The sequence below is a fragment of the Microtus oregoni genome, unplaced genomic scaffold, assembly GCF_018167655.1.
Source record: "Microtus oregoni isolate MIOR12 unplaced genomic scaffold, Mior012 000057F_ref0000458, whole genome shotgun sequence".
Classification (NCBI taxonomy): Eukaryota; Metazoa; Chordata; class Mammalia; order Rodentia; family Cricetidae; genus Microtus; species Microtus oregoni.
In genome coordinates this window covers 8,246,451-8,263,458 of record NW_024543833.1, presented here as the reverse complement: position 1 = coordinate 8,263,458, position 17,008 = coordinate 8,246,451, and the positions used below count along the sequence as shown (strand labels likewise).

Sequence of the window (17,008 nt, the reverse complement as noted above, 5' to 3'; positions counted from 1 at the left end):
CACTGAAACTAGTGGAGGCAGAATTTTCCAGAGAAAATGAACAAGAGATCCAGATCTTGGTATCTTAAGAGATTGTTTTGTTTTTGTTTTTTATGTTTTGGTTTTTCAAGACAGGATTTCTCTTTGTAGCCTTGGTCATTCTGGAACTCACTCGGTAGACCAGGCTAGCCTCAAACTCACAGAGATCCACCTGACTCTGCTTCCCAAGTGCTGGGATTAAAGATGTGCACCACCACTGTTCAGCCTTTTTTGGGGGGTGGGGGGACAGGGTTTCACTGTGAAGCAGCCTTGGCTGAAGCAGTGTTTGTTTCCTGCTCCTGGGAGGATTTGTTTGTGTGGTCCCAGGGACTGAACCCAAGGTTATCATCATGTGATGGTGCTGCTCTCTACCACCAGCCTCCGTCCTCACCCCAGGATGGGGCTCAACAGCTGCAGGTACAGGGGTGCTCATTTCCGGCTCCAGTGGGACTCAACTGAGCTTGCAAGATGAGCACACAGGCTGCAGTTTGTGGCGTCTTTGTATTTAGAGACGGGTCTTTACTCTATAACCTATACTGGCCTTTGACATAGCAATTCTATTGTTTTAGCTCCCAAATGTTAGGATTACAGGTGTGAGTCACCATGCCAACAGAGCTGATTCTGATGGCTCTAGCTATTGCTACTGAAAGACCTGGATAAATCCAGACCCCCCCCCCCCAGCAGGAAAAAATAGAGCCAAAAATCTAAGCAGGGAGAAAAGAATCAGAAATATAGGATTAGCTGGTTCAGTGACTGTGTTTCAGGAACTAGCTGAAGATAAAGTTAAATTGTAATCTTGAGAATAATCTTGAGAAACAGGGAGTTTCCCACTTGTGATTATCATTGGTATTTTTGGAATATTGTGTTTCAGGAACTAGCTGATTATGACCTTGAGAGTGATCTTGAGAGGCAGGGAGTTGCCCCCTTGTGATCATCATTGGTATTTTTGGAATTTTCTATGATGCCCCCCCCCTACCCCTTTGGATTACTGGGCTGTAGTTCCTTCCCTTAAAAACCCCTTCTGGTTACTCGGGGTCGAACTCTTGCCCTGCGTGGGTTAGGAGTCTCGGCCCCAGTGCACTGGTTCCCATCTCATCGATTAAACCTCGTGTGATTGCAGCATGAAAGGTCTCTCGTGAGTTGGGGGGGGGGGGATAGTCGTATTATCCTGAGAATTGAGTGAGAGTCACCGCACACTGGGGGTCTTTCACTGCCTTTAGGGATAGTGTCAGCTGGAAAACTGGCTCCTGGCTTCCTCCTACTGGTGGTAAGTATTCTAGCAGGAGCAGACTAGCAGCCAACCAGGAGTAAAATGACTTTCATTAGATCAACCTGAAGGTAGAGAGCAGCATCCTACCTATACTTACACAACCCTGGGTGATGCTGTGTTCTCTTTTTGCCTTGTCTGTTTTCTTGAGGTAAGATCTTCTTGTAGTCCAGGCTAGCCCTCAATCTGTGCTCTTTCTGTCTCCACCTTCTGAGTGCTGGATTTACAGGTTGCAGCACCAATCCAATGCTGGGAACTATTCCTTTTGCTTCTTTTTTTTTTTTTGGTTTTTCGAGACAGGGTTTCTCTGTGGTTTTGGAGACTGTCCTGGAACTAGCTCTTGTAGACCAGGCTGGTCTCGAACTCACAGAGATCCGCCTGCCTCTGCCTCCCGAGTGCTGGAATTAAAGGCGTGCGCCACCACCGCCCAGCTCCTTTTGCTTCTAATTAGCTCTCCCCAATACATTTGAGACATTTTTGTGTGTACGTGTGTTTCAGATTCTCAGATTGAAATGGCTAAAGGGAAGTGGTTTTCTGATTGAATGTTTAATAATAGTATACATAATATCAATTACAAATTGTTGTTAAAATTTATGTTCCTAAGGGAGTCAATGTTGAAGCTTAATGAACAAAAAATATAGTAATATTAAAAATATAGATAGAAAACTACAGAGGTGCTTTAGAAATCCCTAAAACAATACAGGGCAATCTCTTAGCTGCCCGCCAGAATTTGATGGTAAGAGCCAACTGCTGTCATGAGGCACAGAGAAATCTAGCTGTCGCTGACTAGCAGACTTCTTCCTGGCCAGGTAGCTTTCATACTACTGGAAGATACTATAGGGGCTGCTAGGGAAGACAAGCTAATAGTTTTACCCAGCTGTGAGCCCTGCAAACTATAATAATGCATGTTTGGCAAGATATGCCCATGGGAGCATCAGTGGCATAACCGGTACAGGGGACTCAATAGCTTTCTGATTGGATTCAGGGCCTGTTCCACAGGAAGAAACTCAAGCCTAGTATTATAAATTGGGCTAAGAATTCATTGCTGGGGAAGTTATCAGATGGTAGGCAGAGCCTACTATTATTCTGCTAAATGGACATAGTATAAATCTCTACCTTATCTCTATACCTATGGATTAGTGCGGTTCTTAGTCCTTGGCAGAGAAACTTCTTTAACTGAGTATGGGGCTTAGTACAGATTCGTGACTGGTCAAGGTACAGAGAATAAGTATCTGTGAAGTGCTCAGCCATAAATGAGGCATCGATTTCACATATTTTCCTCCCCCAAGTCTTAGGGTACATCTTAGAAGAGAGGATGGAAAGATTACAATTGCCAGAGATTGTGGGGTGGGAGCTGCTGAGAAACTGTTTTCTGGAGATTGCACACATGACTTGAAAGCAGTTGTGACTGCCTGCACAAGACCCGTACAAGATCAAGCCAGTCGCCGGGTGGTGGTGGCGCACGCCTTTAATCCCAGCACTCGGGAGGCAGAGGCAGGCGGATCTCTGTGAGTTCGAGACCAGCCTGGTCTACAGAGCTAGTTCCAGGACAGGCTCCAAAGCCACAGAGAAACCCTGTCTCGAAAAACAAAACAAAACAAAAAGATCAAGCCAGTCACCATTTCAGTGTGGTTTGGAGAGGTTGATGGAGAGGCCAGTGATTTTTAGGGGAGCGCAGGACTGTTAGGGCAAGGAAACTATTTTGTATGATTTTACAGTGATGGATACAAGCCATTTTATGTTTGTCAAAACCTACAGAACATATACCAAGAATGAGCCCTTATGTAAATTACAGACTTTGGTGTTGCTGCTATGTTGTAACAAATAACAACAGTGCCTGCCACGCTGTAGAATGTAGATAGCAGAAGGCATTGTGTGCATGCAAGGGTCTATTTAGGAGAGTTCTGAATGTATTTTCTGTCAATTTCTCTGTGAATCTCAAAGCACTATAAAAACTTAGGTTTGTTTTTCTGAGACGGTTTCTCTTGGTAGCCTTAGCTGTCCTGGAACTCACTATGTAGACCAGGCTGGGCTCAAAACCACAGAGATCTGCTGCCTCTGCCTCCCAGGTGCTGAGATTAAAGGCGAGTGCCACCACTGCCTAGCATTTCTTCTTCTAAAAATCCCATTCCCTCTACTTCATATTCTACTTTCAGATAATGTTTACTATCTCTATATAAACTTGGTGTCTAGGAGCTGGAACAATGTCCCAGCAGTTAAGATTACTGGCTGCTTTTACAGAGGACCTGGGTTCAGCTTCCAGCATCCACATGGCAGCTCAAAATCTGTTTGTAACTCCTGTTCTAGGGAACCTGACACTCTCTTCTGACCTCTACAGGTACTGCATACACAAGTGATATACTACAAACACGCAAGCAATCCACTCATACACATAAAATAAAATTAATCTTTAAAAAATAATTAAGGTTAACTGGGTGGTGGTAGTGCAGGCCTTTAATCCCAACACTTGGGAGGCAGATCTCTGAGTTTGAGAAACCCTGTATCCAAACAAACAAACAAAGATTGCTTAGTGTTTATATATATGTATGTATATATATATATATATATATATATTTTTTTTTTTTTTTCTTCTTCTTCAAGATAGGGTTTCTCTGCAGATTTGGAGCCTGTCCTGAAACTAGCTCTTGTAGACCAGGCTGGCCTCAAACACACAGAGATCCACCTGCCTCTGCCTCCCAAGTGTTGGGATTAAAAGCCAGCGCCACCACCGCCAGGCAAACATTTATTTATTTATTTATTTATTTTCTTTTTAAGATTTATTTATTTATTATGTATACAACATTCTGCCTCGATGTATGCCCACACGCCAGAGGAGGGCGCCAGATCTCAGTACAGATGGATGTGGGAATTGAACTCAGGACCTATGGAAGAACTGCCACTGCTCTTAACCTCTGAGCCATCTCTCCAGCCCCTGCAAATATTTATTTTTAAAAGTATACGCTGTACTTTTATATAGTGAGTGTTTTTTCTGGAACTGTCTCAGAACATAAAGAGGTTACAGTGATTCATTTTCTGTGCAGCATAAAGGGGTTACAGTTATCATTCACTTTCTGTGCAACTGATGCACCTGGAGTCTACCTCTGAAATAGGAATAAAATACGTTTTTAAAAGAATTACTTTGAGCCAGGCAGTGGTGGCACAAGCCTTTAATCCCAGCACTTGGGAGGTAGAGGCAGGCGAAACTCTGTGAGTTCAAAGTCAGCCTGGTCTACAAAGTGAATTCTAGGACAGATTCCAAAGCTACAGAGAGAAAAATCCTGTCTTGAAAAACAAAATAAGCAAACAAAAAAAGGAAGTATTCTAACCAAGCCAGGTAGTCTACAGGACAGCCAGGACTGTTACACAGAGAAACCCTGTCTCAAAAATGAAACACACAAAAAAGAATTTTTTTTTATTTACGTCTCTCTCTGTGCATGTGTCTCTGTTGTGTGCCGGAGAGTGCAGGTTCTCATGAAAGCCAGATGTTTCAGAGTCTCTGAAGCTGGAATTAGAGGAGGTGAACCATACAAGCCATCTCTCCAGGCCCAAATCTTTTTTTGTTTGTTTTTTGAGACAGGGTCTCTCTGTGTTGCTTTGGAGCCTGTCCTGTAACTCATTCTTGTAGACAAGGCTGGTCTTGAACTCACAAATATCTGCCTGCCTCTCGAGTGCTGGGATTAAAGGTGTGTGCCACCACCGCAGGCTGGTCCAAATTTTTTTTAATTTAAAGAAGATTAAGGAAAATTAAGGAAAAAATAAAAGAACTGATAAGATCATTTCACTTCCTGTCTCTACAGGTTTATAAACAAATCGATCTATCAGAGAACGGAGGCCAATAATTTTGATATCTTTTTAGTCTCCCTTTTAACACAATTCTCATTCTTTTTAAATGTTTATTTTTGTGTGCATACATGTTTCACCTGTATCCATGCGTGTGCACCATATGATTCTCGTGCCCATGGAAGCCAGAAGCAGACGTTATATTCCATGGGAATTAAAGATGACAACCAACTGGCCAGGCGGTGGTGGCACACGCCTTTAATCCCAGCACTTGGGAGGCAGAGGCAGGCAGATCTCTGTGAGTTCGAGACCAGCCCGGTCCACAAGAGCTAGTTCCAGGACAGGCTCCAAAACCACAGAGAAACCCTGTCTCGAAAAAAACCAAAAAATAAAATAAAATAAAATAAAATAAAAAAAAGATGACAACCAACCTCCCACCTAAAACCTTGGTACAATGAATCACTTCCTAGATTTGTCTGAACCTCCTGATTTGAGCATTTTCCATCATAGGTTTCTCTCTGCAAGCTATTTTTTTATTTCACTTACTTCTCCATTAAAGACTGGCTCCGTGCAAATAAATACTGAACATCATTTTGGGTCTTGCAATTTCTCTAGGTGACTTAACTTCTATTTCCTCATTCTGGTTTGGCTGACCCTGTGAGATCTCTCAGGACTGACCACTGTTTCTCAGGTCCTCCAATCTCTCTGTCTCAACTCCATCCTTCCGGCGTCACCTCGTGCTCGCTGAGCGGGACTCTCTAAGCCACATCTTTGGGCGTCTCCATCCTTCCTGGGAGGCTCTAATGACGCGGCTGAGCTCCAGGTTCAAATCTGCAGCGGGAGTCTCTACTTGCCCGGTGTAAGATCACGTGTTTACAGGCAGACACCTGCAGGTTGACCCCGGAAGGGTTTTCACTTTTCCGTCCTCCAGCATCCCCAGCTTCCCTGGCTGCTGCAGCGAGGTTTGAGCACAGGCTCCGCCCGCGCAGGGCGTGTCTCTCGGGGCGTGGCGCGCCGGGCCGACGCGGGCCGACGTACCGTACGCGCCTCCGCGGCGGTCCCGGGGCTGCTGGCCCCACCGCCGCCCTCTCGGAGGCGGGCCGGGCAGAAGACGGGCCGGGCAGACGGCGGCGGCCATGTTTGTGGCGCGCAGCATCGCGGCGGACCACAAGGACCTCATCCACGATGTGTCTTTCGACTTCCACGGGCGCCGGATGGCCACCTGCTCCAGCGATCAGAGCGTCAAGGTGCGTGCGGGGCGCTCAGCTGCTCGGGGCCGGGGACGGAGGGCCGAGGACTGGAGCAGATCCGACCGAGAGGCACGCGACCCGCGGCCACGGACGCCGCCGCCCCGGAAGCGGCGAGAGCCCTCCCCGCCGGCGGATTGTGGGGTCACGGCCGCCCGCGCTCGCGGTGCTCTCCCTCTGTCGCGCCTGCGCGGGAGGACTCCTGGCCTCCGGGCACTGAGCGCACGCGCGCGCCGAGTTTCCAGCGTGGAACCTGGTGGGCCGCGACTGTGGTGGCTCATCGTGGGGATGTCTTTTCCCTTTGGCCGTGTGTGTGTCTCAGTTCTGTGGGCCTCCTTGCCTGTGTTGGCTGGGACGCTTCCCTGATTGGATTCCCATGAAGGGGAAATACACACAGCGCAGTTGTGTTCTTGGTTTTTGGAGACTGTCTCAGTCCTGCAGTCTCAGCTTCAACCACGTTGGGGTTACCAAGCATGAACTCCGATTAGCCGAAAACCTGACATTCTTACTATTGTTCATGCTCCCGTGGTCTCCGAAGATCATTATAAGGAGTGTCCGTTGAATATGATACGATATATTATTGTTTGGAGACAGGATCTCAGTTCTGTAGCCCCGGTGTTGTACCTGCCTCTGCCGGGAGTGTTGTGATTAGAGATGTGCGCCGCCAGGCACGGCTCCACTCCTCCAACTCCTCAATTTTAAAAGATTAATTTGCGTGCATGTAGGTTATGTGCACCGCCTAGTGTCTGATCCCTTGGACTTAAGGTTGTGATCCATCTTGCTGGGAGACCCGAACCCGGGTCCCTTTAAGGGCTGAGCCAACTATTGTCCGATGAGTACAGCTGGTTACAGGTAACGGACATCAGTTAAGCCCTTAGGAATGGTGTTTAGACTAAGATAATGTAGCAATACTGGGAGAGAAGGTAGTTTTGCACGCAAAACTTACATGTAAAGACAGTCAGCGAAGGGGCTGCTTCAGCTGTCCAGCCACCAAACTGCTTTGCCGCTTTCCCAGCTTGGTCACTGGACTACTAATCTGTGCTGCCTCTGCTGTCCCTAATGATGATTTTTTGTTACCACTTTTGCCCGTGCTACTGAAAGTAGGCAAGAAATAACCATCTGAAGCCGGGCAGTGGTGGTGCATGCATTTAATCCCAGCACTCGGGAGGCAGAGACAGGAGGATCTTTGTGAGTTTGAGACCAGCCTGGTCTACAAAAGCTAGTTTCAGGACAGGCTCCAAAGCTACAGAGAAACCCTGTCTCGAAGAAAAGAAAAAAAAAAAAAAAGGAAATGACCATCTGGGAAGCCTTTTTATTAGGCATAATGTTGTCGCACAAGGAGAGATGGGACAGGACAGTGACCTCCAGCTGACTGACTTAGTGAGCCTCAGCAGCCTGCTTATACACCAGAGAATGGGGTCTTTGAACCACAACCATGAACCTTTAGCATCTGTTATAGCAGGTTGACTTGGCTCCTGCTTGGTGGAAATGGTCATCGAGAGTTCCTAAGGCTCGTTATTGTAAAAAAGACAGCCATGCTGGAGTCCTGCCTTCATGGGGTGCTCAGTCCCAGTCATGGAATAGTTTCAGAGGGTTGGTGGTCAGTTCGTCTGACGGTCCTTCTTCAGGTGGAAGGGAGAGCCCAACAGTGCCTCCTGATATTAAGTTAATTAAATTAATCCTTTTCTGGGGTTAAAGACATGTATCACCAACCACCCGTCTTTTTTTTCTTTTTTGGTTTTTCGAGACAGGGTTTCTCTGTGGCTTTGGAGCCTGTCCTGGAACTAGCTCTGTAGACCAGGCTGTTCTCGAACTCACAGAGATCTGCCTGCCTCTGCCTCCCGAGTGCTGGGATTAAAGGTGTGCGCCACCACCACCCAGCTTGTGTTTAAATTTTAGAAGTAGTTTATGATTACCTGTATTTGTTAAACACAAATGAGGCTTTTTTTTTTTTTTGATTTTTCGAGATAGGGTTTCTCTGTGGCTTTGGAGCCTGTCCCGGAACTAGCTCTGTAGACAAGGCTGGTCTCGAACTCACAGAGATCCGCCTGCCTCTGCCTCCCGAGTGCTGGGATTAAAGGCGTGCACCACCACCGCCCGGCCTCCCAGGCATTTTTGATACAACGTCTTGCTATATGTGTAGCTCAGTCAATCTTCCTCCTTCAGTTTTCCAAGTGTTGGGATTATAGACCATGTCTGACTACCAAAAGAACTAAAATAACTTATTAATATTAACAGTGATGTAAAAAAAAATAGGCTTAGCAAATGTCAAGTGCCCCTCTGTCTTGGGATGGCATTTTTTTCCCCTAGAAAAAATGAAAAACAGAATAACAAATTAATATGCATCATTATTTTTTTCTTATTAAATTTAATTTGTTACCTCAAAGTGAAAACCCACTGTGCTCCTCCTTTCCCTCCAAGCTGGTCTGGAACTCATAATGTAGACTACGCTGGCCTGGAACTTAGATCTACTTGCCTCTGCCTCCCAAGAGTTGATTTAAAGGTGTGTGCCACCATGCCTGGCCCCACTGTGCTTTCTCAGGCATTTACAAAAATGTGGGATGGCCATCTGTCTGCAGAATAGTCTCATTATTCTTAATGGACACTGTGTCCAATAACTCCCCATCCCTATCTGCCTAGGGCTCCTGGTTGCATCTTCCTAGCTGAGCTGGAACAGCATGACTGTCTTTGTATTTGGCTATTACTATAAACAAATCTTGTTCACAGTCCACTCAGTGCCACAGTTTGTACACTTATTTTGTCCTCGTGTTGGTGAGTTCACAGCTGAAAATGGTTTTCAGGGGCAATGCTGAAATGCTTTCTAGAGTTGTCTTGTGCCTTAGCAGTGTGTGATATGCGCCCTTCAGGAATGATTGCCATGCTGACGAGTTGACAGTTTATGTCAACTTATGTCTTTGAACAGAGATACACACTAAATGATCCACCAGATTCAGAAACCTAAACTGCTGTGAACAGTGTTTCAGTAGTCAAACGTTACTTCCTAAAGCATGTTTGGGGGTATGGCTCAGCTCCCCCGTCACATCACACTTAGCAGGCACAAGACCCTGGGCTCAGCCTTCAGTATCAGTACATCACCAGTGGATGGCAGTACCAAACAAAAAAACCGGCTGAGAGGGGGAATTTGTTGACTACCTATTAGCGCTCTTGGATGCCTTAGTGCTCAGCCCAGGGTTGCGGCACACGATTTCCAGTGAACATTGGCTTAGGGAGTGGATGCTTCCTTCTGCTGCTTCCTGTGGCGTTGGCGTTGATGTTTTCCTTGTGCTTATACTCATTTGCCTTTTTTTTTTTTTTTTATAGGTCTGGGATAAAAGTGAAAGCGGAGATTGGCATTGCACTGCTAGTTGGAAGGTTGGTTTTTATTTTTACATGGTTTGAGAAAATTGAAATGTTTGCTATTTTAGTATTAATTACTTGGTGTTCAGCTTCAAGAAAATGATAAAATTGATATGCTATTCTTTCCTGGAAAGATAGCTTCTGATTTATTAAATTATGACTTTATTATTAAGGCAATAGGAAATTTGAGAATAAGAAAATTTGTAGGTGTGCCCAGGTATGGGATCCCAGTGCTTTGGGGGGGGGGGGGGGGCTGAGGCAGGAGATTGCCATGAGTTAGAGGCGAGCCTGGATTACAGAGTGAGACCCTGTCTCAAAACTAAAGACTGGAAAAATAGTATTTTTTGTAGCATTCTTTAACCACTACTAGGATTTCAGCATATTTCATGTTTTTTCCCTCCTCTCTTCATTAGTCCCAAATTTATACTCTTTCTCTGTTAAACAAAAACAAACACAAATCAAGAAACAAAAACAACCCCCTCACAAAAAATACTTACTTACAAAACCACAAAAATGAAACAAAAAACAAGCAGAAGACCATAAGAACATCAAATGAAAGCAAAGTGAAACAAAACCCCACAGAATTGCCACTGAGGTCTTTTTGTGTTGGCCAGCTGCTCCTGGGTGTGGGCCTGCTCTGAGGTGTGGTTGATAGACCCAGTGAGACTCCATTGGAGAAAACTGGATTTTTCCTTTGCTGACAGGTACCAACTGCAGGTAGCTTCTTGGTTAGGGTGCTACTCTGTGTCCAGTTCTCTCCTTTCAGCCCTGGGACCCCCTGGCTTGAATCTGTGCAGGCCCTGTTGTGTGCAGCCATAGTGTCCCTGAGTTTAAACATAAGCCCTTTTGTTCTGGAAGACACTGTTTCCATTGCCTCTGGCTCTTAAAGTCTTCTCACCTCTTCTGCAGAGATCCCTGAGCCTGTTTAGGACTAAGTGTTTCAAAGTCTATCACTCTGCTCATTTTCCAATTGTGGTCCTTTTGATGTGTTAATTCCCATCTACTGCAGGTAACAGCTCTGCTGTGAGTTGAGCATCTATGGGTATAGCTGTACGTCATTAGGAGCCATTTTATTACTATGTTCGTTTATCAAAAAAATAGTAGGTGACGTACCTAGTCACAGGTTCTTGGCCATTTTGGCTGAGTCAGGTATGAGTTCTGTTTGTGGAGTGGGCCTTAAATTCAATCAGAAAGTGGTTGATCTCTTCTACAATATCTTAGCCACTACTGCTTCAATATATCTATCTTATAAGTGGGGTCACTTGTAGGTCACAGGGTTTGTAGCTGGGTGACCCCAACTGTGCCTTTCAGGCAGTAGCATCAGTTTCAGGTTTAAACCATTGTCTCAACCTCTAGTTCTGTAAGTTGGTCTCAAGAGGCCTTCAAGGCCATTTTTGCTCCTCCTTAGTCTGGTCCTCGTAGACCGTTTACTGCTTACAGGGTGCAGCTCTATCTTTTGATGTGGGGAGATCTGTCCTCTACTGGTTGGCTCTTCCCTAACAAGGTGACTGCAGGTTTAGTGAGAACAGGGATTTCTATCCGTGGCTTCAGCCTTGAAAGGGGATGAGATGGGATAGACAGCTACTCCTAAGTGATTGGCATGCCTGTGTAGAGCAACAAGACTTTGACCTATACACACGAGGCACAGTGCTGCTTTTTCATCCTGTGTTTATTGCCCTGTGGACCTGTGAGGAGTCCATGGTAGCCAAAGCAGTTTCTGAGTGTTTGTCATGAAACCGTATGTTGTATGTAGCAGCCCTGTTTTCTCCTGGCCTCACATCACATGACTACTGCCATCACAAAGCTGAGTTGCCCTGGTGACCTCCAGAATACCCTGGCCCTGTAGTCACAGCAAGGAAGTGAGTAGAGAGCACAGTGATGTCAACTCTATGCTAGCGTTCCATCGTAAGAGGAGATGGACAAGAGTCCATGGATCCTCCTCTCTGCCCCAGCTGCATGAGGTCTTGGGTATGGCAGTACATACAAGGTGGAAGGGCGCCTGAAGGTGGGCTTGCTGCAGTGACAGCATCTGAGTCGTCACCTGGGCTGACATGGGACGTGGTGATGCAGCTTAATGATTTATGTTGTCCTTTGTATCTGGTTAGTTCCCTTAACAAAGGTTCATCCATGTTGTGATTTATGGGTTTTTTTTTTGTTGTTGTTTTTTGTTTTTTTTTAGAGACAGGGTTTCTCTGTAGCTTTAGAGCCTGTCCTGGAACTAGCTCTTGTAGACCAGTGTTTTATGTTTTTGCTTTGAGACAGGTTCTCCCTGTGTAGCCCTGGCTGACCTAGAACTCAGCCTAGACTAAGTTGGCCTCAAACTTCCTATGCCCGAAGTGCTGGCATTAAAGACGTGTGCCACCACACAAGCATTATTTGTTTTTATATGATACTGAGCAGTCTCAGTGTATAGATGAGCCACATCTATTTCACCACCGACCTGCTGATGGGCAGTTTTTCAGTGTTAGAAATGTCTGCTTCCTTTCTGTCATTGTGACAGATTACAGGTTTAACAACATGCCATGTGCAAAGGAAACCCCTCTGTCTTCTCAGTGCTGTCCTATGACTTCAAAGCTTTTTAGAGACATCCAGTAAGTGTTCTGTGTTGATTATTAGATGGAGATTTAAAATTTTGTTTTTGCTTGTTTGAGATAGCCTGGAACTTGGTATGTATCTGTCTTCCAACTGCTAGAATTACAAGCACCTGCTACCACACCAGGCTATTTAATTTTTAATTTTCTTTTTTGAGACAAGGATCTTTGTAGCCTGGCTGGCCTAGAACTTGCTGTGTAGATCAGGCTGGCCTTGCTCACAGATGCACCACCATGCCTGGTTACTAAAATTTTTAAAAATTGTGACATCTGGGCCTGGAAAGATTGCTCAGTGGTTAAGAGCATTCCCTGTTCTTCCAAAGGTCCTGAGTTCAATTCCCGGCAACCACATGGTGGTTCACAACCATCTGTAATGAGGTCTGGTGCCCTCTTCTGGCCTGCATACATGCAGACAGAATATTGTATACATAATAAGTAAATAAGTAAATATTTAAAAAAAAATTGTGACATCTTTGTGCAGACCTCATTCTTTAGTTAGAATGGGATTTTAACATTTGATTAAGTGAATATCACTTAGTGATATTTAACAGCTTTTTAAAGCAAGAATTGAAGGGAAGTGCAAAAGAGGAGACAAACAAGGGGGCAGTCTACCCTTTGTGACATTGTTACCATGTTGAAGTTACTGCCTGGCTTCAGAAAGAGTTCTGAACCCAGGAGGCAGAGGCAGGCTGATCTCTGAGTTCCATGTCAGCCTGGTCTACAGAAGAAGAAATTAACTTTTTTTTTTTTTAAAGATTTTATTTATTCATTATGTATACAGTGTTCTGCAGGCCAGAAGAGGACCAAATCTTACTACAGATGGTTGTGAGCCACCATGTGTTTGCTGGGAATTGAACTCAGGACCTCTGGAACAGTAGGCAGTGCTCTTAACTGTTGAGCCATCTCTCTAGCCCCAGAAATTAACTCTTTATTTTGATGTTAAGCTGGTGTCTTTCTCATCTTTCTGAAGTAAACAGCTCACGTTCTATTTTCTCAAATAAACTGCATGTGTGAAGATAGTAAACTAAGTTCTGTTTTTAAATCCCTCAGACACATAGCGGATCTGTGTGGCGTGTGACATGGGCTCATCCTGAATTTGGACAAGTTTTGGCTTCCTGTTCTTTTGACCGAACAGCCGCTGTTTGGGAAGAAATAGTAGGAGAATCAAACGATAAACTTCGAGGACAGAGTCACTGGGTGAGATTTAGTGTCATACAGGAAAGCAGATCTGTGAACAAACAGACCGTTAGTAATACCCTGGCCCCTGACACACTGTTAACACTGCCCTCTGTCCGCTTGCCTGCCTGCCTTCCTGCCTCCCTCTCTCTCTCCCTCTCTCCCATTCATATTTTCTCCTCTTTCTTTCACGTTTGCTTGGCTTGCTCTGGTACTTGGTCCATCATTATTTCTAGTGATTAACTCAGTATTTGCTTTGCCCTCAATTCTATATAGCTGTCTATTTTGTATGATTTGGATTGGTAGCTAGTGTATGATTTTAGACTTCTGAATTGAACCCAGGGCTCCTACTGTCACTGAGCTACACTCCGTGGTTTCCATATCTGCATCTATTGTAAGTTCTACCTCAGCCTTTAGCGAAATGATTGGTTTTGGACAGGAGTAGTACCTGTGTGCTGCTCACATTACTCAACTGTAAAAGCAGAGCAATGGAGTAGATTATGAGACTTTTCCCTGAAGTTTATCATGTAAAGTATTTTATTTTCCTTTCAATTTGTTTTTCTTAATAATCATACAACATAGAATTGAAAGCTATAAAAGGATTTGTGCAGTGAGATACTCCTTTTCTCTTGCCTTCTGGTTCTGCCATAAGGTAGTTTAGTCTGCAGGTGTTTTTCTGTCTTTTATGTAGTCCATTTCTTTACTGACATTGATAGAAGTTGCAGGCCTTATATTCACTGTTAGAGGATCCTAATTCATTTGATTTACTACTTGTAGCATGCTTTGTATGACAGCTCTTTGTAAAATTTCTAATGTTTTCTGGTTTGAGGATCAGTCTGTCTATTGAGTGTCTTATTTAGAGTTTCTATAGCTGTGATGAGACACCATGACTACATCAATGCTTATAAAGTAAAGCATTTAATTGAGGGGGTTCTCTAACAGTTTCAGAGATTTAGTCCATTGTCATCATGGCGGGAGCATAGTAGCCTGCAGGCAGATGTGGTGCTGGAGGAATAGCTGAGCATCCTACATCTTGCCGGCATCGGGAAGTTGACTGACTGTCACTCTGAGGGAAGCTTGAGCAAAAAGATCCCAAAGCCTGTCCACACAGTGACACACTGCTCCAGCAAGGCCACATGTCCTAATGGTGCCACTCCCTTTGTGGGCCATTTTCTTTGTAAACACCACAGCGTGATTGCTTACATAGTAGGCAGACTCTTCTGTCTTTAAGGCAGTAGTTAATTACAGCTCACTGATTTGTTAGTGGTTGTTAGATAAGCAAAGTGCTTCATTGGAAATAGAGACCAAGAGAGGCTTTAAGTGACTCTTGCAAGAATAAACACTTTGTAAGTGGCAGATATGTCTTTGTGATTCTGAAACATTTCTTATTCAAATCCATCACGTTTTCTTTTTGTGTGTGATCCAAATCATATATGTTTGTTTGTTTGTTTTTTTTTTCAGGTGAAGAGGACAACTCTAGTGGATAGTAGAACATCTGTTACTGATGTGAAATTTGCTCCCAAACATATGGGTCTGATGTTAGCAACCTGTTCAGCAGATGGTATAGTAAGAATATATGAGGCTCCAGATGTTATGAATCTCAGCCAGTGGTCTCTACAGCACGAGATCTCATGTAAGCTGAGCTGTAGTTGCATTTCTTGGAACCCTTCCAGGTAAGCTTACATAGAAACCTTTGATAAGTCTACTAAAGCAGGCGAGAGGTTTTTCAAACTAAGAATTTGTAAGTTTGGTTTCTCAGATGTACTTTGTAACTACATAATAATATTATCTAGAAGGAAGTTTCCCCTTTCCTATCTGGGTATGTGTCTTATCTCTCTTATCACGGATGAATTCATCCATTATCAATAGTTTGATGAAAACATGTAGAACATTTTCCATGTATGCAAAAATAAATTAGAGCGGGCTGTGGTGGCGCATGCCTTTTATCCTAGCACTTGGGAGGCAGAAGCAGGCTGCCTTTTATCCTAGCACTTGGGAGGCAGAAGCAGGCAGATCACTGAGTTCGAGGCCAGCCTGGTCTACAAAGCGAGTTTCAAGACAACCAGAGCTAAAAAGTGATACCTTGTCCCGAAAAACCAAAATAAATCAATTAAAACTAGGATATTTTCAAGAGACAGATATATGCAAAAATAATGATGTTGTGTGGGCTGCGTTCCTGCCACCCGGCTCCCGGCCGCCTGGCAAGCTTATACCCCGAAATAATTACACATAAACTGTGTTCTTTTAAATACTGCTTGGCCCATTAGTTCTAGCCTCTTAATGGCTAATTCTCACATCTTGCCTAACCCATATTTAGTAATCTGTGTAGCACCAGTCTTACCGGGAAAGATTCAGCATGTCTGACCTGGCGGCTTGCTTCATCGGCATCTGCCCTGGAGAGGAGTGGCATAGCATCTGCCTCACCTCCTCTTCCTCCCAGCATTCTGTTCTGTTTACTCCACCCACCTATGTTCTAACTTATCAGGCCAAGCAGTTTCTTTATTAACCAATGACCTTCCATCATCATAATGAGATACATACCAACACTAGGAGACATGGTACACCCCTATATGTATAAAACCCATATATTTTCCTTGAAGTTCATTTTTTTACAGAAAAATACTTTGTGTGCCTTTCTTTACGTATTGGTATATAATTTATAGAATTTCTCTTAAAACATTTCATTCATTCATTTCAGGGATTTCTTGCTGTGTTGCCTTTGCTAGTCTAGAACTTGCTGTATAACCGGCCAGCACTGGTGTTGAACTTACTATCCTGCCTCACCCTCCTGAGTGCTGGGATAGTAATAATATGGCCACCACACCCGTTTAAACATCATTTCTGTTTAAATGCTCCACAGTGGTTGATTGTGTGACTATGCCATAGTTGCTTTTAAACGATGTTTTAAAGAAACTTATATGTGTCTGTGTCACCTGTGTGTGTGGTGCCCTTAGAGGCAAGAGGAGGGTGTTAGATCCCTGGAACTGGAGTTGGAGACCATTGTGAGTTACCATGTGGGTGCTTGGAAACTGAACCTGGGTTTTCAAGAAAAGCAACAGGTGATCTTAAGTGCTGAGCCATCTTTCCAGCTTCCCTGTTTGCTTTTTATTTTTTTTTAATTACTTAAGAAAAAAATGCAAATATATATAGAAGAGTATAAAACTGAAAGTTATCTTTCTAAAATTAAATACTGTCCCTAGTTTAATTTCTAGATTTTAATTCTGGTGGTCACAATTTCTTGTGTATTTCATTTATATTGTTGGTTCTTGGTCTCAGATCTAAACTGTTTATATTCACTGATAGATGAATATAGCTCATTCATTCATAAATGACTACTAGTAGGTATTTGTGGTAATCTTTATAGTTATGGGCAATTGCAGTTTTAAATTTATCTTATGGATTTATTCTTTATTATTATTAAATTAATTATTAACTATATTAGTCATATAGTTCTTAGACTATATAATTACTTTTAAAATTTTGACATTTTATGTGTATTATTGTTTTGCCTGCTTGTATGTTTGTGCAGCACAATCATGCAGTGCCTGTGGCAGCCAGAGAAGGGCATTAGC

General features: G+C 43.9%; 1 protein-coding gene across 4 annotated transcripts in view; it reads left to right on the top strand.

The window, feature by feature from the left end:
* The first annotated feature begins 6,055 nt into the window (after positions 1-6,055).
* Positions 6,056-17,008, top strand: part of LOC121438782 (nucleoporin SEH1) — a 107,290-nt gene continuing 96,337 nt past the window's right edge. Inside the window, exons 1-4 of one of the 4 annotated variants that reach the window (XM_041639204.1) lie at positions 6,056-6,312; positions 9,634-9,684; positions 13,311-13,457; positions 14,898-15,109. In XM_041639204.1, coding sequence (XP_041495138.1) covers positions 6,202-6,312; positions 9,634-9,684; positions 13,311-13,457; positions 14,898-15,109 — 521 coding nt within the window. In that variant the 5' untranslated portion in view covers positions 6,056-6,201. The remainder of the gene's footprint in view (positions 6,313-9,633; positions 9,685-13,310; positions 13,458-14,897; positions 15,110-17,008) is intronic. The other 3 variants (XM_041639205.1, XM_041639203.1, XM_041639206.1) reach the window with 3 other exon arrangements.